Source organism: Crocodylus porosus, unplaced genomic scaffold, assembly GCF_001723895.1.
Source record: "Crocodylus porosus isolate Cpor-Errol unplaced genomic scaffold, CroPor_comp1, whole genome shotgun sequence".
NCBI lineage: Eukaryota > Metazoa > Chordata > Crocodylia > Crocodylidae > Crocodylus > Crocodylus porosus.
This window is the reverse complement of record NW_017728917.1, coordinates 26,290,763-26,314,764: the sequence shown is the minus strand read 5'-3', so window position 1 is coordinate 26,314,764 and position 24,002 is coordinate 26,290,763. Positions and strand designations below refer to the sequence as shown.

The following is a 24,002-nucleotide window of genomic DNA, read 5'->3' as shown; positions in this document are numbered from 1 at the left end:
TGACGAGGTTGAACGGTCAAAAACTCCTGCAAGACCGTTTCAGGCTGGACATAAGGAAGAATTTCTTTACTGTCCGAGCCCCCAAGGTCTGGAACAGTCTGCCCAGCTGACTTCCTGCCCTTTGGGCAGGGGGCTGGACTCGATCTCCTGAGGTCCCTTCCAGCCCTAATGTCTATGAAATCTATGAAACTATAAAGTTAGTACACATTTTTGAAGTCTAACTTTATAGCTGGTTGGAGCTTTTCATCGTGCGGTAGCTATTTTGCATATGTAGCTGGATTTAAGATAATTGTACAATTACCCAGTTAATTGTGTGATACCTGTAACATGTAGAGGGTGTCTAAGTGTATTGTCATAATATTACTTTAATGCCTCTCTACCGATTGACTAAGAATTTAGACCTGTATTGTTTTTGTTTCTGCTCCAGCTTCAACAAAACTCATAGGATTCTTTCATTAATTGTCCCCAAAAGTGTACCTAGAACGATTTGAAATGATAGTTCACAAGTAAGAATCTAGACCTTCCCTACTATACAGCCTAAGCATTCTCATCTCATATTCAGGAACATCTGCATATATTTTTTGATATGCAATGATTTTTGCATGAAATGCCTTTTAAAAAGAGATTCTTACGGAGTTTGACAGCTCCCAATTTTAAATGGGCAAACTTGAAAAAGAAAGGTTTTTTTCAACTCCTGCAAAATAAACAGGCTAGTCTGCTGAGGGACCCTGCAATAACAACTCCAGGATGGCAGGTTTTCAGAGTCACATCCCTCTTTGAATTTAGGCATGTTTTAATGCATGAACCAGACTTCTGCCTTCAGACCACAAGGGCTGAAGAGAGAAGCTCAGCATGTCAAACATGTGCCAACATACCAAACCACAGTTGCAAATCTAATGTTAGGCCTGCTAGCCTTGACAGCACACTCTTTGCAACACTCCTGTGTACAAGGCTCAAATTGCTAATTAACAAGATGAGAGTGTTCCTTAGTGTCCTTTTTTTTACAGTCAAGAGTCTGTAGCAGTTGGTGACTACTTTGACTACATTCCAATCTTAGCTCTGCTAGGGCTTAAAGGAGCCACTTCTGAATTAGAAACAAGGCTGCACAAGTATTGACAGCAAACAAGGTGGACACTGACAGCTGGCTGTCATGCTGCATGTTGATGAAACACTAACTAACTGCACTGGTTACAGACCCAGGACTGAATCTCTGAGTAAAGCCCAAGTAGAAGGGGTATGACCATGGGTACAATACACGACTGAGGGAGTGAATTGTCTCTTAGCCAAGGGAAAGGCCTGTGGCAAGAGCTCACCTGTGCTGGTACTAGTTACTGGTAGGGACATCTTCTTTTCCACCCTCCCCCTATTCCCAAAGATTTATAGGTAAGTAGATTTTGATGCGACTGGGCTCTCTGACCAGGTTACTAGCTTACCCCAATTTGCCAAAGATGCTCTGTCTGCAGTGAACTACTGTCTATTTTCTGTGGCATCCAGTAGGGAAGGGTCTCTTGCTTTTATCTATCTCACAGTGCAGTACAGAGACCCACAACTTTAGAGCTGCTTTTGATCCTTCTGAAAACACTTGGCGGGGGGAGGGAATACCATAAGGTTTGAGTAATAGGTATAGAATGCTACCAGTCAGTGAAAAATTAATAACTTTTGAAGTCATTAATATCAATGCAGCTCAAATTTCTGAGCCCAGGAACCTGAACCATAAACCAAAATGTGACAGAAGTAAAATAATGTTATTGGTAAGTTTTTAGGTAGCAGGATTTACCCTTTGTACTATCAGTGTTGTCCTATGTTGTAATTAATGCTGAGGAAAAATTCAGAGGGTTCTGATGCATGATTTAGATAGTCATCCTAAGAAATCAGTTTATGTAAAGTTTCCTCGAAATAAGATGGCAAATTTCATAAGTGTTCCAGTCCTTCCTGCCCCCCACTGGACTGAAAAATACTGGGAGAACAGCCTTGCTCAGCGCTTGAGCTGCAGAGTCCTTCCATAAAAAATAACACAAAATGAAAAAAGTTAACTTAAAAAACAAACCCATAAAAAGAAAAGAAAATGTTCAGTTCTGGTTCATTTTGATCTGACTCGAGTTCCTTTGGGGGTCGTATTTTAATACAAGTGGTTCATTCATTCCTAACTGTAACACCTCAACTAAACAAAAATTAAAGGCCTACATTTCCAAAGGTGCTAAAAGTGCTAATTTTGGGGTGTCAAGTCTCAGCCCCTTTAGTTTCAGTGGGCTCAGTGCTTTCATGAAATGGGTTAATCTTTCTTAACTTGAGCACGCACTCAAAAATTAAACTACCCAAAAAAACAGTAGGAGACACATTTTAAAGTGGTTTTTTTTTAATTTTAGGTACCTTAAGATATGGATGAATCCATCTTTTCCAAAAATACCTGTATACTTAAGCCCCTTGAAACTCAGTGAGGCTTGAGGTATTTTTTTAAAAGTACTCAAGGCAAGTTTTCCACCATCCCGTCTAATCTGGGGTCCACCGCTAAAAGAGTAAGTCCCACCCTGCTGCACCTGACAGGCAAGTAGAAGAGATGGCTCCAGAGTTTCCTTGAGTGCCTCAGAGTGGACCTGAGCAAACCTCTTTCCTCCCCTTAGGAACAGAGCCTGAATGCAGGCCTTGGAGCACATGCCTGGAACCGCTCTAAGCCATCTGCTCTGTGGTGTACTTGAACTAAGCAGAGCTTATTTTGTCAGTGGCAGACCCAAGATCAGGAGGCAAACTGCATCGACCTAACCCTTACTGCATCAGTGGGTGGTAAATACCTGAAAACATCAAGCATCTTCCCTGGGACATTTGGAAACTCCCATCAGTCTGTCAGCATCTTTGGTGGTTCACGGTGGCACAGCCCAGCAGGCATGGGGAACCCTGAGCTCCTGTTCTTGTTACACTGTAATTTGCACAAGGCACTTTGGGACTCTGCTCCCTCTAGCGTTTGGAGCTCAGCTGGAACTGTTTCCAGCCCTCTATTCCAGTGCCTCATGTGGCCAGAGTAAATGTGGAGTTTTGTAAAACCTCTGGAACAGGAAAACATTATAGCTTTCAGTCTAGTGCAAGCAACTGCTATTGACGAGGAGACAGTAGAATAGGAATCCCCAGAGGACATGAGGATCACTCATTTAGGCTAATCTAAGTAAGCAAATAAGGCTTGAATAAAAGCTCAGATCGTGGGCCAAGAGTGCTGGCAGCACATAAATGAAGCTAACCCTTAATGTTTGTAAAAATAAATCCAGTCTATCTCTGCAGAGCCAAGAGAACCCTCCTGTACATTCTGCACATGCCTTCAGCCCAAGGAGGCCCCTCTGGGCTCCTTCTTGTTCTCTGACTGTCTAAAAGGAAACACAGCTAGGGCTTCTTAACTGTGTTCCCTTTCACACATCCTGCCAAGACGAAGGTATCTACTCTCTCACTGCTTTTCTAATTCAGAATTTAAGGTCTCTGTACTAAGCTGTAAGGCTGGCTGTTGTGTCATATAAGCCAATACGCTGTAAAAGCCATGTAGAAGGAAATGGTGAATACTGTACAAAAGAGGCCTGTGAAGGACTTCTAGTCATAACTGGTAACAAACAGTACTCATGCTATCATCTTGTTGATCTGTTGGCAGCAGCCAGGGATGTTGCATGGAAAAAAATGTATTTTAGAGTCATACCTTAAAACCACAACACTTGGGTTGATAGTTAGTTACCTATCTTCTAAACAGGCTCCCTTAGGAAATAATTTTATTCAGTGATGCTGTGTGATTCAGGCCATGAGAAGTGGGCTACATACTTCCATAGCAAATGTAGCAACTTTTATTGTCTTCAGTACTGTTTTCTCCATCTTGACATGCATATATTCCTGTCACAGTTCAATCCCAGAGGTGTTGAAGGTAAGGCTTGTGCTGCCTTCCATGCCTTCTGTTTGATGATGGGAAAGAGCCAGAATCTTGTACTTGACAATTCACTTGTTTTCATTATTACCATAAAAACATGCTCTATACTCCAAAGTTGTTTTAGTGTTGGGGGGAGGAAGGAGATGGATATTACCTGTGTGGTGTTTAGTTGTGTTGATCTGTTGTGTGCTTTAGTCGTGTTGATATGTTTTTGTTGTTTAATCAAAGACTTAGGTTGCATGGACTCATAATCAGAATTTGTATTATTATGACAGTAATATGAAATGCCTGTAGCAATTTTTTTGGTAAAGTATCAGGGCCTTCAATTAATAACACACCTCATTTAGGCAGTTGGGTGCTTACACTTAAGAACTTACTGAAGTCAGTATTCATAGGTATTTATAATTTAGCCAGTACTGAAGTATGTTACTGGATCATGATTCAGCTGAACTCAAACAATGATAATGGGTGGTCTGTATTACTGATAGCTGATGTTTTATCTGTTACTTTGCCAACACGTTGTTCTTTATTAGTGGGATTTACACCTGCTAATGAGCTTTAAGTTATTCCCTTGAGCACTGGTCTCATGATCCTTACATTTTCCTAGTATTATAATTCTTTTTATCAATTAAGACTGGACACATCTGTCATCAGCTTCACCCAACCTATTATCCCAGTTTTGTTTTTTTCTTTCCACATATAATGGCACATTTTCCTTATTAATTATCAACATACTGTGTTTCTTATTCTTCCTTTCCTTAATGGCATACTTTATATTGTAGAGCATTCTATTGGTTATAGAGTTTTTGCAGTACTGTTTACACGTGTATCAACAGTCAATTTGAGTTTCACTCCTTCATTTGTTATAAACTACATCAAACCCATGGGCCCATTTTTGATTTAAGAACAAGGATGGGTGAAGCCATTCAAATAAAGTAAAGAAAAATCCTCCAAAACTCCCAAAAGAAGCCCAACAACAACAAACAATTGAATCTCTTCCCCAGGTGCAAAATTATTTTCTCAGTAGTTGTGCAGAAATTTGGTTATCATTTGTTTGGCATTTCCAAATACCCACATTCCTTTGAGTGTCTTGCTTTCCTTTGTGAGGTCCTGTTGGGAATACCAAAGCACTACCAAGGAGGCAGCAGTCTGCCATTCTTCCACCAGGCCACCACTGGAGAGTGTAAGGAATCTCATGAGAAATGGACTCAGGCTGTGACTCTACCTTAACATCCTTAGAGTTCAGATGTTCTCAGATCTGGGGTTTTTGACATAATTCCCTGGAGAAACCCTATGTATTTATTTATTTGACCTGTCTGGCTAGTCAGTTGAGATGTCCAACTGAGCAGGTATTCTTTCCAATACTTATCCAGACCCTTAAAATTCCACAGTTTAAGTTGTCCCATCATAAATGATCAGAAAGAAACCACTTTGTCCAGTACGTGGGAGTACGGCACAAGCATCTGTGCTTTGCATATGTAAACCAGTTAGTGAGATTGACAGGAGGAAGGGGCAGAAAATTTACCAGGAGAGAAAAGGACAGAAGAGAAAGCAAGGGGGTCGTGAATGCTGACTGCTGATTTTCAGAAGTCAGAGCCCCAGTGTCCCAGTAATCAGGTCCTTCTATTGAATTGGACAAATGTTTATGGAATAATCAGTGTTGCCAACTCCTATGATTTTACATGCAAGTGTCATGACGTTTTATATTTTTCTTAGACATACAGCTACTGGAAAGAAGCAATTGCATGGAAATCTTATTTTTCATTGAGGACAAAAAAAAATAGCTCTCATATTGAAACTTGAAATCATGAAGTTAACTCCCTAAGGTTCAGAAGGCAAATAACCCCAGAGTTGTTATTTTAATACAGATCTCATGATTCTTTTAACCCAGTCTAATTTGCAAGGAGGGGCTGACTCAGGATTTTTGAAGATTTGAGGTTGGCAGTAATGAAATCCTAACTCTTAAAAGACTCCATTTTAGAATTAAATTAAATAAACAGATCATTTCTGCCAAAGATAAAATCTAACTATGTTTGTGATCTAACCATTCAGTTCAGTATACCTTCTGCTGATATAAAATGCCATTTGTTTGAAATCCACTTCTGGATTTCTTAAACCTTTGTCTTTTTTCTTGAAGCTGGAATTTATTTTATCTTTTTTTGCTTATTTGTCTATTTTAGAAAAAAAGGTTCAACAATAAAAGACACAATAAACTGGCTACCCGCCAAGTTTTGCTTTTATACATAACATTCCCATAACTTATCCTACCCATCACTTTGCTTCTAATGAAGATGTAGGGCGCCATCTGGTGGGCATTTAAATTTTGTGACAGACAATTAGGTCGCTATTTATCCAATGTACTGCATGATTTGTGCTTCCTTCAATTTTTATTTTATTTAAAACAAAATATACATGCTACAGTTTTCTCCTGTTGTATCTGGTTGCATTTTTGGTACAAGATATATGTGAAATGGCAACTTTACATATATTTCATAGTTTTGCTGTTGCCAGGTAGCCCATTACACTAAATATGACTTGCACAAGTTCATCCCAACCTCTGCAAAAATAATATGATAAAGAAAAATTATAAAAATTAGAGGCTCTTAAAAGAAGGGAGGGCCACTCTGATAGGGCCAAATTGTATGCCTTATTCATTTAACATCAAAAATCTGCTTAATTGCCCACCACTGCAAATACTAAATGTAGTGACATTTAAAATTATTTTTTGCAGAAAGGCAAGGTTTCGTATCTCATGTTTAGAGATGGAACTGGGTGGTTTTGTATCCAGATAATGCTGACTTGTGATGTAATATTGGACTCATCACACAGCCTCTTTGCAATTCAGTTTCTGTAGCTGGTACCTGGTTAAACTCATCTCACAGAAAAATTGAGAGGTAAAGCTAATTAATGGTACCAAAATGTTTAAAGATTGTTCTCTGCCCCACAGCGTAGTGTTACGAGTAACACCTAATGTAGATTTTTTAAATGTAGACTTTTAAAAATAATATAAACTAAAGTGCTGCTTTTTGTCCTTATGAGGCATGTATGCAACGCTATCTTTACACTTTTTGTGGTACCCTCCTAACATGAAAGCACATGGGACCAAAATTATCTGCAATTTAGTGCCATTTTAGATTATTCCTTGGTATAATGCTAAGTAATTTTCAAGTAAAACTAAAACAAATCCTTTAGAGATAAATTGTTTTTTAAGGAATTATTGTGAAACTAACAAGAGTATTATTCCCCAAACATGAAAACATGTATTTAATTATTCTATTATAGTTAACCATGTGAATAAAGTGAGAGGGTCCTGACCCTAGAAGAATCAGATTTACTAGTTAGAATTTTTAGTAGATTTTTAAGTGCATTTCAATGGCTGGCATCAGATCCTTACAGATCATTCTGGTGACGGAATGACACGGTAATTTAATGCATGCTGCATTAGGTCCAGAACTATCAAGGTACTTACATATGTGCCTAAGTTTAAGCACATCTAGAGTAGTGGCAATACCTTTGCTCAATATCAGGCATGTGGTTTGGTCCTTGATAAATCAGCACCACAAATTATTACTGTCATCCCACAGAACAGCATCAGCTTGTTAACGACCTTTCTTTTCATGCAAACTTCTTCAAGTTCAAGCAAGTGCAGTATGGTTACTAAAGGAGTTCTACGTTTATGCCCTGTATTTTCTTAAGGCAGCACTACTTAATTGCATTACTCTTTGCCCATAGAGATCTCTTCTGAAAGGCAAAGGCAGCTTACTCAGGTGGAAGAGCTTTTGGGAAAGGTGGAAAAAACAGATTTTGATTATGCAAAATCTAGTAAAATGGTCCATAGATATAATCAGTGTGTTGAATTCTAAATCAGATTAACTATTAACTATGGAATCTGCCGACATGCCATAGGATATTTTGGTTTGTACTTTTTTTAAAAGTACAAGTAAAAACAAGCAAACAAACTATAAATCTTATTGCTTATTTTGCCTGCACACGCCAAAATAAATAAATAAATAAAGGAAACTGTAGTGATGGAAGAGATGCATTTCTTGCTGAGAAGCTAGAGCCAAAGCAAACCTGTGATTATTTATGTATCTCATGGGGCCCATAACAATGAGGCAAACTATGGAAATACAAACACTAATACTAATATTATGATGTGAGAAGAGCTTTGAATTTCTGTTTGGAATTGTTGCAGATATCTTGCCCATTTCTTTTTATAATCCAGAGCAGTTAGGCATGCAATGGATAAAGCTCAGGGATGTGTAAGTGTTTCTGGGAGTAGAAGGCAGCACAGAACAGGAACTTGCTTCACCCAGAAGTTCCCCTTCCTCCTGTCACACAGGGCCAGGGCATACCCAGGAGAGATAAGTCTTGTTAGCATGTGTGAACAGGAGAGGGAGAGGGGAGGAGAATAAGGATCAATCAGCAGTTGAGGACAAGCTGTGATATGAACATAGTGATAGTTCCAGTCAAGTGAAGACAGGTGAGAAAACAGCCTAAAGTGCCGCTGGAGGCAAACTGTTAAGTTCATTATAAACTCACCATGGAATAAAAAGGAAAAGTGTATTTCCTGGGTTGCCATTTCCTGGCTTTTAGCCTTGTCTCAGTGTGTATGAAGTGAGTTAGTTATTTCTATGCTGGAAGCAAATCTAAAGTTTGCATAGTGCTGTACACTTCAGCGCTCAACTTTGCATTATTTTTTTAACCTTGGTCTCTGCATTTTATTCATATATTCAGCCATTCAAACTGTTGTCCCAGTGAAATGTGTTTGACATGCTTAGCACTCAGCTAGGGACAGACGAATTGTGTCCAAGCTGTCAGTCATTCTTAGACTTGGGTGAGTAGTGAAGGTCTTAGGAAGCCAGTACCCAGATGGCTTGAAGCTCAGCTTTGCAGACTTAGGTTCTGATCCTATCACGAGCATCCACAAGGGAGTCTCTGTGCATACAGGGGATACCTTCCCACTTAACCCCAACTTCACTAGTGCTCTATGCATACATAGGGGTCTGTCTGTGTGGAGTACTTGGCTGGATACGTCAGATGCAGCTCAGAAGGGAAAATGAATTCTCAACTTTGAGAACTCTCACCAGTGCTGTTTCCTAATCTTCAGACCACCTTCAGACACCTGGAGCTGCCTTCTCTTACTGGTGCCTCTCTAGCTTAATGGACTAAGACACAGACTCATATTCTGCTTGATACCACACTGCCCATTGACTTCTTTATGATGGCATGTGTCTAACAAGGCATAAAGAGGACACTAGCTATTAACAGGTTTTTAAAAAACCCTACAAAAACACCAAACACAATTGTATACAAAACCTGAAATATTTTACTTTTTTTTTTAAACTTTGATCTAAGTTTACTTAGATTTCATGAACTTGATACAAGAGCATTTGATATGAATTGGTAAATAAAACACTGTAATAGATAGCCACAATAAACTTTGTTAGAAATGTACATGTTGCGAAAATAATAATAAAAAAACAGCATGATGTCTGGGTTATATTATATAAATGCTCAACAAGAACAGTATACTAGGGAAGCTTAAAAACCCTGCTCTGCATAAGTCTGGGGCCCTATTCAACTAACTCTCTTAGACTCCTTAGCGCTCAGAATCTATGTCACACTATAACAGTATAAAGGTTAGTTAATAAGGCCTCAGTTGTTTCCTGTAGCTGTTTTTTTCATGGACATCACATCCAGGTAATGTGTATATAAACAAAGCTCATAAGAAATGTACAAATATAAAAAGCTACAAACATTAATAAATTACATCATCACAAAACACAGAAACACTTCACAAGGTGCTAGTAAAATAACTGTATCCGTATCCCCTCATAATACAAGAATTAAAACAAAGAGCTGGTATTAAAGTTGAAGATTATTCTTCAAAATGTGTCTTAAATAGATTATTTTGTACTCTGATTTGATTCTGTATAAGACGTTTTATAAGGCTGCACAAAGTTTTACTTGTTTTTCAGGCAACGCCCAAATCCAGAAAGAAAGGAAAATGAAAGACAAAACAAAATAAAAACAAACCCTTTTAGAATCAAACTAAAAATACAATGATTGATAATACTCAGCCAAAACTTGTATAAATGTTAATGAAGGATTCTATAGAAAGAAATATCTAAAGATACTTTACTCTTATAAAAAAGAAGTTATTTAAAAAGCTATGTACAAGCTATATTCTATGAAAAATATGCCTTAGTAAACACATCTAAAAAATTAAAATACGGGGTTGCCTGAGAAACAAATTTAACCCCTCAAGTGTTTATATGCAGACAAGCAGTTTAATGTAAAAGAATGCACTCTACACCAAACACTAAAAGAGTTAAAAGACAAAAAGTATCCAGTCAAATTGTCAATAAGCTAAACTTTCCCCACTATCAGACACCTGGGTTCATGCAGCCTTCATTCCCAAGGTTACCTACATGTATCTGATAAGAAGTGCTTTGATATGAGCATCAAAAGCTGCACATGAAGAAGCAGAGCTTGAGCTCATATACTGCAGTTAAGTGACTGCAAAGTCTGCAACACATCTTGGCATGCTGTGGAGTTCACCACGGATGCAGGCAATTCTACCGTCATGTATACCAGTTGCCTGAGAAAACTGACCCTCAGGCAGAGAGGAAACACTAAGGTTTAGCTAAAACTCCCAATCAGTTCTGAACCCCCTAAAAGAGGTGGGTCTTGCCAGTCCCAAGTGGGCTGTAAACCAGCTTTCACTGTGCATAAGCACACGCTGCCTTGTGCACCCAGGGTTGTCCAACCGTCAGTGGGATGAGGCGTGGAATCGTGCTCAGGTGTGGAAACAGCTCTTTTGGTTGGCCAATACTTCTGTCATGACCAGGGAGAAACCATCATGTCCCACCTTATGCGGACTGCCTCCTGCATCTATAAGTGCACCTTAAAATGTCTTGGGAACTCAGACACAGAAAATATCCCCCTTTTAAAATAGAATTTCAATGCAGAATTAATTTTAAAACTCAGGTCTATTTCTCCTTGACCAAATACCTCTGTAATGTTGGTATATGTTTTCTTAAGTGAAGAGTAACTGAAGTGGATGTGCATTTTGCTAAAACAACCTGGCTTTTACTTATGAACAAATTAGAGGGATACTTTCCTAAAACTGGAATGATCCTCAATTTCTTGGATTATTATTAACTTTTTGCGAACTAGTCACTCTCAGCAATTTGAGAAAGGACATCTATATTAAAAAATATTTATAGCAGTATTCTGTACACTTTAACTGCTGAAAGTTAAAAAGAATTATTAAAGTGGTGGCAAAAAGTTAACTGGTATTGTCCCTAAAATGATGCACAATACTACTGAAGTCCTTCAAGAGTTGAAGAGTTAGTGTCAGCTCAGGAATTACTGAGCTCTGATCAAGTCCCAGTTTTCTAACTATTAAAGAAGAAGTTTCCCATTCCGATGGATTTTCAAAATCTTCCCAAGCCTCTGCTTAGCGGTAGCCATACCCTTTTTTGTACGTTTTCCTGAAAGTGAAAAGAAGGGGGAGGGGGAAAAGACAGTTTAAGCAACAGCAGTTACAGCTATGCAGAAACAACAGAACAAGATCTTTAGATCCAAAGTAGAAAAGCTAAATGTGTATCTTCTGCAACCACACTGATATCTGATTCTCACCTGAGTAACTATACATCTACTATGAATTCTCACAGTTTATTTTTACATGCTGTTCTATGGATAAGTATCACAACAATCAAAACATTCTGATAAAAAAGGGATGTACCATATACCATCCTGATGACTCATTCAACATGGATCTTAAACAAGTTTAATTGAGAGTAAAACATATGGCACAATAATTCTGAAAATAGCATTCACTGGATAATTGTGCTGATGAGCTGAATGAGGCAAGTTTTGACAACATGCAGCCTGCAATCCTGCAGATAGCAATCTGCAGCTGCTTGAGGGCTAGAGAATGAGCCAGGGTCAGAGCGGGATACATATTAAGCCCTTGAGCCTCTGTCCACCAAACAACATTGTTCTCTATATCAATAAAAATGCAATACTCATTTGCTCATCCTTTTATGTTCTCTAGCAATTAAACCTCCTGAAATTTGATCATCAGTATCTTCTCTGAGTTTGCTGGGAACTAACCTACCCTTCAGATTCTTCCTTTCTTCTCTTATAATCAACTATTCTGCATCACTTTACAACAGCCTTGAAAAAAGTGTGAACAGCTGAACACTTACGGTGCTATCAAAGTAAAATACCGTGAAGGCAGGGTATAAAAAAAATCACGTGTTAAAAGTTACAGTTAAAAATCTATTCATGTATAAAGTTGCAGGTGCTGTTTGTTTATGCTGCCAGCATTTTTCTACCCTGGACACGTGTCTTCACTGTGGTTTCTGAAGGCAACTGAAGTGTAACTGAGAACTTAGCTACATGGCTTGCCAAATACTGTATAACTTCAGGTCACAAATTCAAGTGGTTTGAAGAGTACGTTAGACTACACAAAGTAAACAGACCAGACTGCTCACTTAGTTTTACTCTCTATAATGTGGGTCTTTGTAAAACACATGCAACTGGACACAGCCATGGTCTCATAACTGTGCATCTACTTTAAGAATCTGATCCAAGACCAAGTAAACTGGAGCCTTACAATTGATTTAATATGCTTTGGAGGATGCCTAAAGGGATAAGCCATGAACCTCAGTGTACTGCTTCAGTGTAATTGGAGTTGAAAGTTGGTTACACAGTTAAGAAAAATACAATGCTGCTGTTTGAAAAATATTTTCTTCTCCCCATTCATACACACCCAGTCTTCAAGCATGAACTCTCACACTCATCTCCAGCAGCAGCACTGCCAGGCCAAAGCTACCTAACTTTACTCAACCTTGCTCCCTCCGCTCTTAAGACCCCATTAAATCCAACCTTATAGTCCCCATTTTGCCATCTATTACACAGCTACCTTAATAGGTATCACAACCCCCACTCCTTTTAATAACCAGTCATCCAAGGACATCAGAGTGCACTCCTCTCTCACCAGAGAAGCAAAGCCTTTGCTCACTTAGCTGAGAGTGCTGCTTGGGAGTCTTGGCCTGAGCCGCACTCTGCATTCTAGCCCAAAGCCCTGGCAGGGCTGCACACCTTCTTGGAGCAGCTTCTGAGCTATTTTTAGTTCATAATATAACCCTGTTTATTTCAACAGATCTACTTGTGTCATAATTTGAACATATCAATATGTAACTTAGGATGAACTGTTTTATTTGGCCCCTGTGCTAACAGCCACAAGAATAAAACCACAAATTCCTGTTCATACTAGTAACTTTCTCTGGTTTCATATTATGAGCCCAGATTTTGCAATAAGTATAACACTTTGGGAAATGACAGCACTTCTGGGCCAGTTCCAAAAAGGGCAAAGGCTCTGATATTGCCTCTGAGGCTAGATGTTGCATTTTCCCCAAGACCACTTATATCTGTCTCCCAGAAGAGAAAGTCATGGGCTTGGCGTGTACACCCATCATCCTTCTGATTAGGGTTAGTTAATGCACTGCCTCTTTTCTGCCATTGATTCAATGATGCAATCCTGGGACACCCATCCACATGCATAAGCCTTCTTATCCTGCAAACCTTTTTAGAGGTTGTCCTGGCAAAACAGACACCGATGCCTGACCAACTGCACTTTGTTCCAAAAGAAAATGTTTTCTTCTGGGACAAATGTGGCATCTATTCATAGTCTGATTTATTCACAACACTCCTCCATCCCTGCTGCATATGACATGCCATAAGCACCCAAGTGTCCTAAAGAAAACAGTTCAGGTATTGTGTATGTCAAAAGCAAGTTCTTTGCATAGCTAAATGCTTAGAGGCCTATGGAAATCTACGGTCTTCACAATTACACGTCCATTAGGGCTGTGCAAAGCTTTGGTCCCTGATTCGATTCAGTGGAGATTTGGCCCGATTCAGTGGCCAAATCTCTGAATCTGAATCAAATCAGAGGACCCTTTAATCTCTCTGAACTGAATCAGAGAGATTCAGAAAGATTCTGCGATTTGGACATAGGCACAGCTTTAAACGTTTTTTCTACATACCTCTAGGTATCAGGCAGCTCATGAATGCTGCGATGCTGGGGCGCATGGAGTAGCCCACGGAAGTGCGATGGGCTCCCCAGTGCACTTGGCAGAAGCACTTCCGGTCCACTTTTGGGTCCAACAGGGAGCATGCAGGGGGGCCCTCCCGCACCCCCCAGCTTGGCAACTTGTGCCTCCTGGGTTGGGGGGGGGGGACCCAGGGTCCCCCCATGGCAGATCACCAAGCTGAGGGAGTACTTCCAGCTTTACTGCCGAGCACGTGGAGGGCCCCCCCTGCACTGCTTTGGGACACTCCATCCGCCCCAGCATCACAGTATTTACAAGCCATGCAGATACCTCGAGGTATGTAGAAAAAACATTTAAAGCTGTGTCTATGTCCGAGTCGCTGATTCTCTGAATCAGCATTGAATCTTCAGATTTGGATTTGAAACAACAAATCAAATTGCTGTCCCTGATTCAGGCCAAATCTGAATCAAATAGGGCCTGCTTCACACACCCCTAATGTCCATGCACCTAAACTCCTTCAGTGGCTGGATCCATCAGGTGTGCTCAGACCATGCCACCCGTTCTGACAACAGTAAGTTCAGTATCCATGCCCATGTTCGCAGAACTTACATGGGGGAGCCTACTTTTTTGCATAACAGTCTATTACTTAAATAATGCACCCAGGAAGTGGGAGACCTGGGTATCTCTTGCCCACGGATATTCAAACACACATCTCCCAAAGTAGCATATTCACCACCCGGCTTTTGGGTATGCTGAATTAAGAACACCTCCATTCGAATTAGGGCACCGCAGTCAGAAATGGAGCAGTTATGAGGCTGGAGGTCAGCAAGAATGTGCACATCTACCTCAATAGCTTAGTGAGGAAGGTGCTTCCTTGAAAGGGAAAGACTCCTTGGTTATGCATTTGCCATTGAAAAGGCACTAAATAAAATATGTAAGAACTGAGAGAAGGGCTCAGAATCCAGGAGGGTCCTCTCTCAAGGGAATACTGTCCTGAGCTTTGAATCACCTCAGATTTATTGAAGCAAACTAGGAAGTGAGATAACTGAGTCAGCTGACTACCTCACCATAAAGGATTCCAGGCTAAGCAGCAGACCATAGGCTGGATGATACCTTTAGCTGTCATGGGTGTAAAAGCCACAGCTACAGAGATCAGAGCTGCAGATTTCCAGGCTCAAAACATCCAAAATGCTGCATTCCAAAGTCAGGTTTCATCTTGTGCTCTCTCTTCCTGACCCCCTGAAATTTGTATTACTGTCAACAAAGTAGGACAAGGAGAATGGTGGCAATTTATAAACTGGTGGTCAATATGTTTCCTTGGGAGAGGTGGATTTTAATGCCCTAAAACTGTACACTAAGAGCTGGGATGTTTGAGTTCATTAACTGTCTTAGCAGTCTGTGAAGAGTCTCACAAACTCACATCTTGCCTCTCCCAGGAGAGGACATGAAATTCAGGATTGTTGCTTGGACCTTTTTTGCATTACAGTCATTGAGTTATTAAAAATACCCTGATGTGCAGAGATCAGGGCCTTCTGTAAGCACTTCCATAAGCACTCTAGCAATTGCAGTGCAGAAATAGGTCCCCTTTGGTGCACTGCCTGCCACATGCCATGAGGTTTGCATTCATGCCTTCACAGTGGGAGAGCTTCAGAACAGGTGGAAGATGCACCCACAGATAGTCTGGTGGTAGGGGTGCACTTCTGACAATTAGGTGCACACTTGAATCCCCTCAGTTTTCTCTAAGGAAGTGGGGTACACTTTGTCTGAAAGGCACTAAACCCACACTCCCCAGGAGATAGCTCTAACCACCTGTCTGCATGCTGGATGGATTTGGCATTGTACTTTAAACAGTCATAAGCTAACAGAACCCAGAAGAAATAAAGTGGAGTGCAGCAGTTAGCAATGAGGGTTCTGCACCCAATCCACAGCAATCCAGTCAGAAGTCACCAACAGCTCTTGCTTCCAGCCCTATGAATCTTGCTTTCCTGACTGCTGACTGCATAGCAGCACAAGAGTATGGGTGGAAAAGCAGACACCTTGGCAGGCTGGTGTTTAGGGCATGTGCCAAGGAGATATGAGATATGGAGCTGAAGTATGTCAGATTAATGCCCCAAGAAGTAGGCACCTTGCTTCCTGGATCTACTCAGGACCCCAACTGCCCAAGAGAATGCCTTAGTCACCCAGCTACAGGCCAGAACTATGTTGCATTTCACAGTAAACTGTCTTTGGCTTAAAAAGCCTTGAGCCAATGATCAAAACCTAGGGCTCCCCTTTCTTAAGCCAACAGCTGAACTAATAAACTGTGGAGGAAGGTCCCCTTCACTTCCTTCTCTCCTGCTCCATGAATCTTGGAGAGAGGTAGCTCTGGGGCAGAGAATAAAACCTAAAACATGAGACTGAAGTCACCAAGCTACAACACCTGACTTCCCTACCCTCTTCCTGGCCCAATGAACGTGGGCTGGCCCAATGAATGCTGTCCTGGCTGCCCAGTGGTGCCAGCTCCTAAGAAGGGAAAGCCACAACTGAGGCCTAACCCGTGGGCCTGCTGACTGCTCCCTTCACCCCATGGATCTTCAGGTCAGAGCAATGCGGTATCAGCATTTTTCCTAGAAACGCCTCTGGCTTCATGTTTGAGGCAGTCATAGGGGATGTAGAAATATGAGTTGTGCATATTACATTAAATAGGGTTGTGTTGGGGGGAGGACCCTTGAAATAATCTTAGATGAGGGGCAAAAAGAAATTAGTAGCAGCTCCCCCCAGGCAACACCCTTATTCACAGTTCAGGCTAGCCACACGAAATCTTGCTGTCCTGGCTGTAGAGTAGGCACACATTGAGGGGCAGAGCACTGATACAAAAAGGCTCAAATGGTTAAAACTCCCAGGCAGAAGGTGCAAGTCCTTGGTTTTGGTCTCTTGTGCAGCTTGTTATGGATCTACACTAATCAGTCCTTGACCAGAAAATCTGAGCAAACTGGGGAGCAAAGATTTAAACTACATCTCTCTGGTCTGGTATGGAGAATCAGACCACTGCTCTACAAATTTAGGCTCTCTCTTGAAGACTGTCTTCCTGGTCTCATTTCAAACCTGCTTTTCTGGTCACAGAGGGGCCAGCCTAAAGAGATGATTAGAAATGGCAACCTGATAAACTAGCCTGCAGCCTGGTGCTTAAAGTGTGTCCCTGGGAGGTCAAAGCTCTAAGTTCATTTCCTTCTGGGCCTCTCTTTTTCCCATGACAGACCTCCACACAATGAGCGCATCAACCTGAGAAGTTTCTAGCCCTGAATGCATGCCTGGCAGGAGAACGTCCAACCTGCTGATGCATCTTACATTACAGAGGCATAGGCCACAAAGGAAAACAAGTGCTAAATGCAATCTAGCATTCAGAGATCAGCCCCTTGGCCTCCTACCTCCAAGACATAACCAAACCTGCAGAGGTAGGGCTGCAGAGGTAGACTCCAGCTGGTGGACTCTCTTCTTGGCCCCACGAAGCTTGCCTTCCTGCCTGCACAAAGGCATAGCCACAAGAGGAGCCAGATAGTTTGAGCACTTGCCTAAGTTACCAGAGCTATGTGCTCAACTTTCCCACTAGCAACAGAGGTTAGTGACCCCCATGGCACCTGCTTTCTATCCCTGCCGGCTTAAAGAGCCAGCAGTTCTTTCTCAGCCACATCTCCCACTTCCCATTAGCGTGTTCAAACCAGCAGGCAGGAGGTGAGAGGGGTTTTGTGTTCTCAGCCCTCACAGAACGAACTGGCAATGTGAAGATCAGAACCTACAGCACCTACTTCTCAGGTTATCCCAACCAAGTGCTGGGGGCCTGGGTAGGCTCCTGCTCAGGTTTTCTCTTCCAAGCCCATGAACCATTCCTATATGTGTGCACAATACCAAAGCTACAAAAAAAGGGTCCCACTTGAAGGTTATTGTCCTGGCAGGTAGGAGAGAAATGCTTCAGAGTCTCTTCCCATTAAGACAAAGCCCCTTTTCTCTAGGAGCACTTCTTCTGAGGACATTTCAAATGCACCTCCCTCACCTCCCAGGAGAATTCCACAAGTGCCCGGGTGAACTAAAAGAACTGGAACAATCATAGAGCAGTATAACTAGGTCCCACAGCTCAGGGGAACCACTAGCTTTCAAAAGCAGACTGCTGCTCAAGTGTGCTTTTCCTTACCCCACACACCTAGCTTTCCTGTCTGCACAGCAGCAAAAGAAGAATGGAGACGACAATGGAGTCTCTTCTGGCTTCTTGAATCTTGCCATTCTGGATGCAGGGAGCCATAGCCTCAAGAATGGGGTACAAAAGGCAACCTACTGGCAACTTGCTGGCAACCTGTAGCTTCCCAGGAACAGTTCATGTTCCTGGGAAGCAGAACATGTGGGTCTGAAGCCCTGCTAGTGGTAGAGGTCAGCGACCACTGGTTTCTGACTTTCTGGGTCAGTGCTTTGCTCCTCCTTAGGCCATCCACCGAAGTAGGGGGAGCTGAGTGGATTCAAAACTCCACCTCCTGCCTGCCAAAAGCATGTCCTACCCCCAGGCAAGACAAAGTTTGTATTTCACTTTAAATAGCCACAGGCTAAAAATATAGAAACAGCCAGGAGGTACAAAGACCAAACACTACAACCCTCATCTCATGCCCCCAACACACTGAGCAGGAGAAGCAACTGCCTCATGTTTTCTTCTCTTGGTCATTTGAATCTTGAATTATTGCATGCACAGTGCAAGCACTTTCAAATGAGAGCCATATGTAGAGGTTGTGTTCCCTTCCCCAGGACTAGTCAGGCTTTCTACACTAAGCAGATATTGCTCTGAAAAGTGAAATACTACTACAGTTAAGGAGGAGAACACAGATATTTTAGCTCTGACCTGAACCAATGCACCCATGGACTGCAGACCCAGCAGCCCTCAGAGCTTTGGCCCTATGAATCCAGTGTTCCTGGCTGCACAACAGTACAGCTTCAGTGCCTTGAGCTGGTAAGTATATTTGCCCAGGAGATCTTGTAGCCTCTTGGCTGGGGTGTTTTCAAGGGAGACATGACTCCTGGGTTCAGGTCCCTGTTACCTAGATTTCTTCTCTAGTTTACATTAAACAGTCATTGGTTAAGAAAAAAAAAAAAAAAACCAAACAACTCTGCAAGCTATAGTGAGAACCCAGAACACCAAGCTCTGAATCAAACACTTAACATAGCCAGGCTAGCAAAACTGGCTTTTCCTTGGGCAGGGGTATTTTCCTGGCCCTATGCATCTTACCGCTCTGGCTGCATAATGGCACAGCTTCTAGTGGAGGGGTGGAGAAAGCGGTCATCCTGGCTTCCTTTGTAGAATGGTGGTTCACACATGGCCCTGGGTAGGTAGAAGGAGTGGGTTTGAATCCTTTCAGAGCACTGACCCAGCCACTTGGATGTTTGGGCTTCTTAGCCTCCTCAGCCTGAGAAAATTCAAAGTCACCCATCCCACCGCCCAGGTGAGGGCTCTAACCAGCAGGCTAGAAGCTGGATAGATTTTGCATTTAACAGCAAGCAGTTCAGAGTTAAAATACTGAAAGAAGCCAGGGAGCATTAGCAAGAACCTGTAATTCCCAACAGAAATGTTAGCCCATTGGGCTATGGAGTCAAGCTCCCTCCTGTAGTCTTCCTGGCCCCATAGACTTTGCATTCCTGTCTGCACAGTGGCACAGGTTCAGGAAAACACTTTTCCCAGAATCTTTTTTTGGGAGGCATCACATTTGCACTCAGAGCACTCACCTAACACAAGTAAGAGCTTTTCACTCTGAGGGGATTCAAATAAGCCCCCTTTATGCAAGGTGAAACATAGGCCAATAATACTCGCCTCACTCAGTATGCACAGTTTCATCCTGAACTGGCATAATTCAGCTTAAAGCCACTGAAACATATAGACACACACAATAGAGCAGGCATGCAGAACTGTATTTTAGAGAACAATCTTGCCCTCGCTGGTGCACAGACTAGGTGATGCATAAGGTCTTGGCTATTTTTCTGTGAGCCTGTGAACATTGATATTACCTTTGGCAGCTGCATTGTTCGGTGATGATGAGGGTCTCTTCTGTGTGAGGAAAACTCCAGGTGCCATAGGTTGAGAACCTCTGTTTACTTGGGCAACTCCAAATGTGCTTGCCCCAGCAGTATATTCATGGTCTGTTAGAGTACTGCTGTGGGACTCTAATTTCGGCTCAGGAGAGCTGCCTTCCTGAGATAGTTTGTTTGTGTTGTTGGGAGACAATTTCTTTTTGGTATTCTTCTTCTTTTTGCCTTTTTGTTCCTCCTTTCAAGAAAGCATTGAATTCCCATCAGTCCCAGAAAACACTAAGTTACTATGATAACCTGAAACATTTACTTGTTTTCTTAAACTTTGATGTAAGACAGAAATCAAGATATTGCCAGAACTTGATAATATACCAGTCACCAGAACTGTTAAATGTTTAGGAAGCACAATTTGTTCATAACAGCACTTTCATTGATTGCCGGCCTTTTAGTTGTATCCCCTGTTGTCTCTCTTGTCTCTATTGTAAGATCTCTGTGGCAGAGACTGTCTTTCTGTTGCGAGCTGGTACACTGCTTTAGCATGATGTATGACTTAAATGTCTTATGGTGATACAAATAACAAAAAAAGAAGCTAATACCATGAGCCTGATTCTCAGTTGCACCAAAATTACACTGATACCTGGGCTCTGCCCCCAGATTGTTGCATATGCTGCCTGTCAGGGGACTGGTTAGTGCACCCTACACTGTGGCTATTCTCTATTTTCCACATCTCACAGAGGGCTATGGAGGATAAATCAGAGTAGCTCTGACACTGCTCTGATATATACCAAGGACTGGGCCAGGGATTCAGGAGTTCATGAGAAAAACAAATGATGCTTTCTCCCTTTGTTCCTAAACAGTGCAGGAACAGAGTCACTGAGAACCAGGGCTAGATTTTTTTCATCTCACATGATAAAATTCTCTTCTGTGCTGCAAGGAAGGCCTCTAGGGCATCAAGACTACACTGGTTCAGAGTACGAGCCAAGACTGAGACTCAAGTAGGTTTTAGGCCTGTGCTGACCCTCTGTATAGGGCCAAATTTACTCACAATGCAAAAACAGCCTAAACTGGCTCATCAGTTCTGTGCTACATCATGTCACCTGCTGTTTAGAGTCTTTTGGTATTTCAAAGGCAGTTAAAGATCACATTGCCGAGAAAATGTAGTGTTAAACAGTGGATGGTACATTTGGCCTTATTCGCCTGGATTTTCCATAAATTCAGTTTTCTGACATGGAGGTATGACAACCATTTTTATAATGAAAGTTTCTGGTATAAGGGGATGGACTTATAAGGGATAAGTACAGTCAGTCTGATAGACAATTATTTTTTTAAGAACCAGCTAAAAATCCACTCCTGTAAGTTAAACCAGTTCAAGTTTCATGTGCATATGTCCATACTGTGAGTCAGCTTGTTTGCTTTTAGGAAGCAAACAAGCTGTTGCCTGCCCCACTGCAGCAAGGCATTGTAACAACCAACTACTGGATGAGATACCCTGAAGTAGATGTCCATCCCGGTCTAACTGGCATTGATGCACACAACTGGGGTATGTGTTTGTCTTTCTATGTCCTAAGAGAGTTTTATAGCAACCCTCAGAGGGTTAACAAAAATAATTAAAATAAGAAAGTACTTATGAGGAAATCTGGTATAATCCTTGATTTTGAATTACTTAGGGTTAAATGTTCAAAGTGACTTAAGGCCAGATTTTTCAAGAAGATATCTAGGCACCAAAGTTGTATTGATTTCACTGAGAATTAGGGAATGTCTATACAGCACAAGGCAGAGCTATGAAACCCTGCTCTCACTCCATTAGTACTGACTGTGAGTTTGTACATGAGTACTAGCTGTCAAACTAGAAATATGCTAAACGGCAACACCTGCTGTCACGTCTGATTGAGCTACTACAGCTACACAACTTCTGGGTCAGGAGGTAGCTTGCTCAGAGCACTTGGGGTGTTTCAGGACAGAGCTACCTTGTACTGTTAAGGCATAGGTTTAATGGCTGGTATATTTAAAGAAAAAAAACAGGACTTAGGTGCCTATGTCCATTTTTCAAATGGGATTTGCACATCTAGTCTACCTATCTTGAAAGCCTGCAAGGTGTTTATCTACATCTATGCATGCTAAAATGCCAAGATTTCTTTCATTTTTAGTCAGTTTTAGATTCTTGAGACCTAAAGATATAGATAGGTCTTCTAGGTTTACTGGTAATTTTGTCAGTGTGGCCACGTGTTGTGAACATTTCTGTAGATTCCTTAAATTGCTTAATTTCCTTATATTTCTTGAATTCATAGATCATTTAGTCTGATAAACTAGGCCTCCTCTACACTGTAGCATTGCTAGATGTCTGAAAGTATGCTTTGGGGCCCAAACCCATCTCTATTGAGGCCATTAGGATTTGTGCCACTGACTAAATGGTCCTGTACTTGAATTAAACATGAACTATTTTGACAACACAGTTAACATTCAACAAGCAGTAGGAAAGTCATACAGCTCCATTTTAAAAACAGTATAATTTTAATAGAAAGCTATCTATCTAGCAAGCAACCTCACCTGCTGGGACAACTTGGCAGCTGCTGCTGCCAGTCCAGTTTCAATGGATGCAACTCTTGTACCCTCTCGAACAGGTCTGTCTTGTCGAGGTACTGAGGGGCCAACTCTTGCTACACGTAAAAAACAAATCAAAAGAAGAATCAATTTATTGAAGAAAGAAGAATTGCAACAGTGTTTGTGCAGAGGGAGCAACTATAGTCCTAAGGAGTGCAGGGAAAGGGCATGAAAAGTACAGGAAAGATCTTATCCACCAGGGTCCTTTGATGGAGGTGGTGCCAGTGTCCTTAATGGTGAAGGGTTATTAAGGCCATGGAGTGGCACATGAGGAGAAAGAACTCGGATCCTACTGAACTGTGTAGCCTTCAGGAGGAAACTTACCTTCTCCTCTAGAATGTCACTGGTTTACCACATTTAGTGAAACATAAAAAAAATTAGGGAACCTGAATTAATTTCAAATCAACTGGGCAGATGTTTCACAGGGACTTTTTCACACTGTTTCTGTCATAAATGGCCAGAGGAGATTTCAACCAGTGGAGGAGTTATGCTAGGGTCCACATAAGCACCCCTTCCCTTCCCTGTCATCTTCAGCTTCTAAGGTGCCAGGCAGCACTGAATGTTATGCACTGAACGCTTCACAGACAGCCCCAGTAAAACTGCTACAAATTTTTAGTAGCCCCTAGAGGTCTTCTAATTTATGCTGGGGCTTGCAGTGGCTCCTATTTGGTCCAGAATCAGGCCATTGTAAAAGGTGGTCTAAGGTAGCCTTTGTCTTTTCCCACTTTTTGTGAGATGCAGCACAGAAACTGCCCCCACTGGTTATTCAGTGTTACTGAACAGCTTTTACACACACACACACACACACACTTCTGTTTTCTTTAAAACTGCTCATTGCATATAACAATGAGTTGCTTGACACTGAGATTTCACCCTTGCATCACCTTAAGAGCAGAGCACATCATCAAGCTTACCAGCAGGATGCACAGCTACCCAAAACCTGTTGTTTATTTTTTAAAAGTGGATACAAGACACACAATGCCCCGGACATGTTAGGCTGAATGTAGTACAGTAGAGAGTGGATTATCCAGATAGTCAATTAATCAGAAGGTTTTGTGCAAAGCATTCTCTGGTAGGTGGGTTATGGTTGTTGATGAGACTACTACACGTTGTTTATTTACTAACACTTTGAGATATTAAAATATTGCATGGAACCATCTGCTTAGGTCTTTTTAATATCTGCTATGCAGTACAGTAATTAAAATATAGTTTTCTGCACTTCATACTGCAGCATTTAATTATCCAGAAAAACTGGTTCTCCAGAATGGCGGTGATGCTAATTATTTCAGAAAGTCAATGTTCTACTATATTAACAAAAGTGGAACAGTTACATACCATTAAAAGGGACCTTCCCTTCTAACAAGGACTGTCCAACTTCTAAGTCTCCAGGGGGGCCATAT

At 41.5% G+C, this 24,002-nt stretch overlaps 1 protein-coding gene across 5 annotated transcripts in view; it reads right to left on the bottom strand.

The window, feature by feature from the left end:
• Nucleotides 1-9,201: 9,201 nt before the first annotated feature.
• PHF2 (PHD finger protein 2) overlaps nucleotides 9,202-24,002 on the bottom strand; it is a 162,622-nt gene continuing 147,821 nt past the window's right edge. For 3 of the 5 annotated variants that reach the window (XM_019536947.1, XM_019536945.1, XM_019536946.1), the window contains 4 exons: nucleotides 22,549-22,658; nucleotides 19,981-20,239; nucleotides 19,208-19,300; nucleotides 9,202-11,394 (listed from right to left, as the gene is read on the bottom strand). In XM_019536947.1, coding sequence (XP_019392492.1) covers nucleotides 11,306-11,394; nucleotides 19,208-19,300; nucleotides 19,981-20,239; nucleotides 22,549-22,658 — 551 coding nt within the window. In that variant the 3' untranslated portion in view covers nucleotides 9,202-11,305. The remainder of the gene's footprint in view (nucleotides 11,395-19,207; nucleotides 19,301-19,980; nucleotides 20,240-22,548; nucleotides 22,659-24,002) is intronic. The other 2 variants (XM_019536948.1, XM_019536949.1) reach the window with 1 other exon arrangement.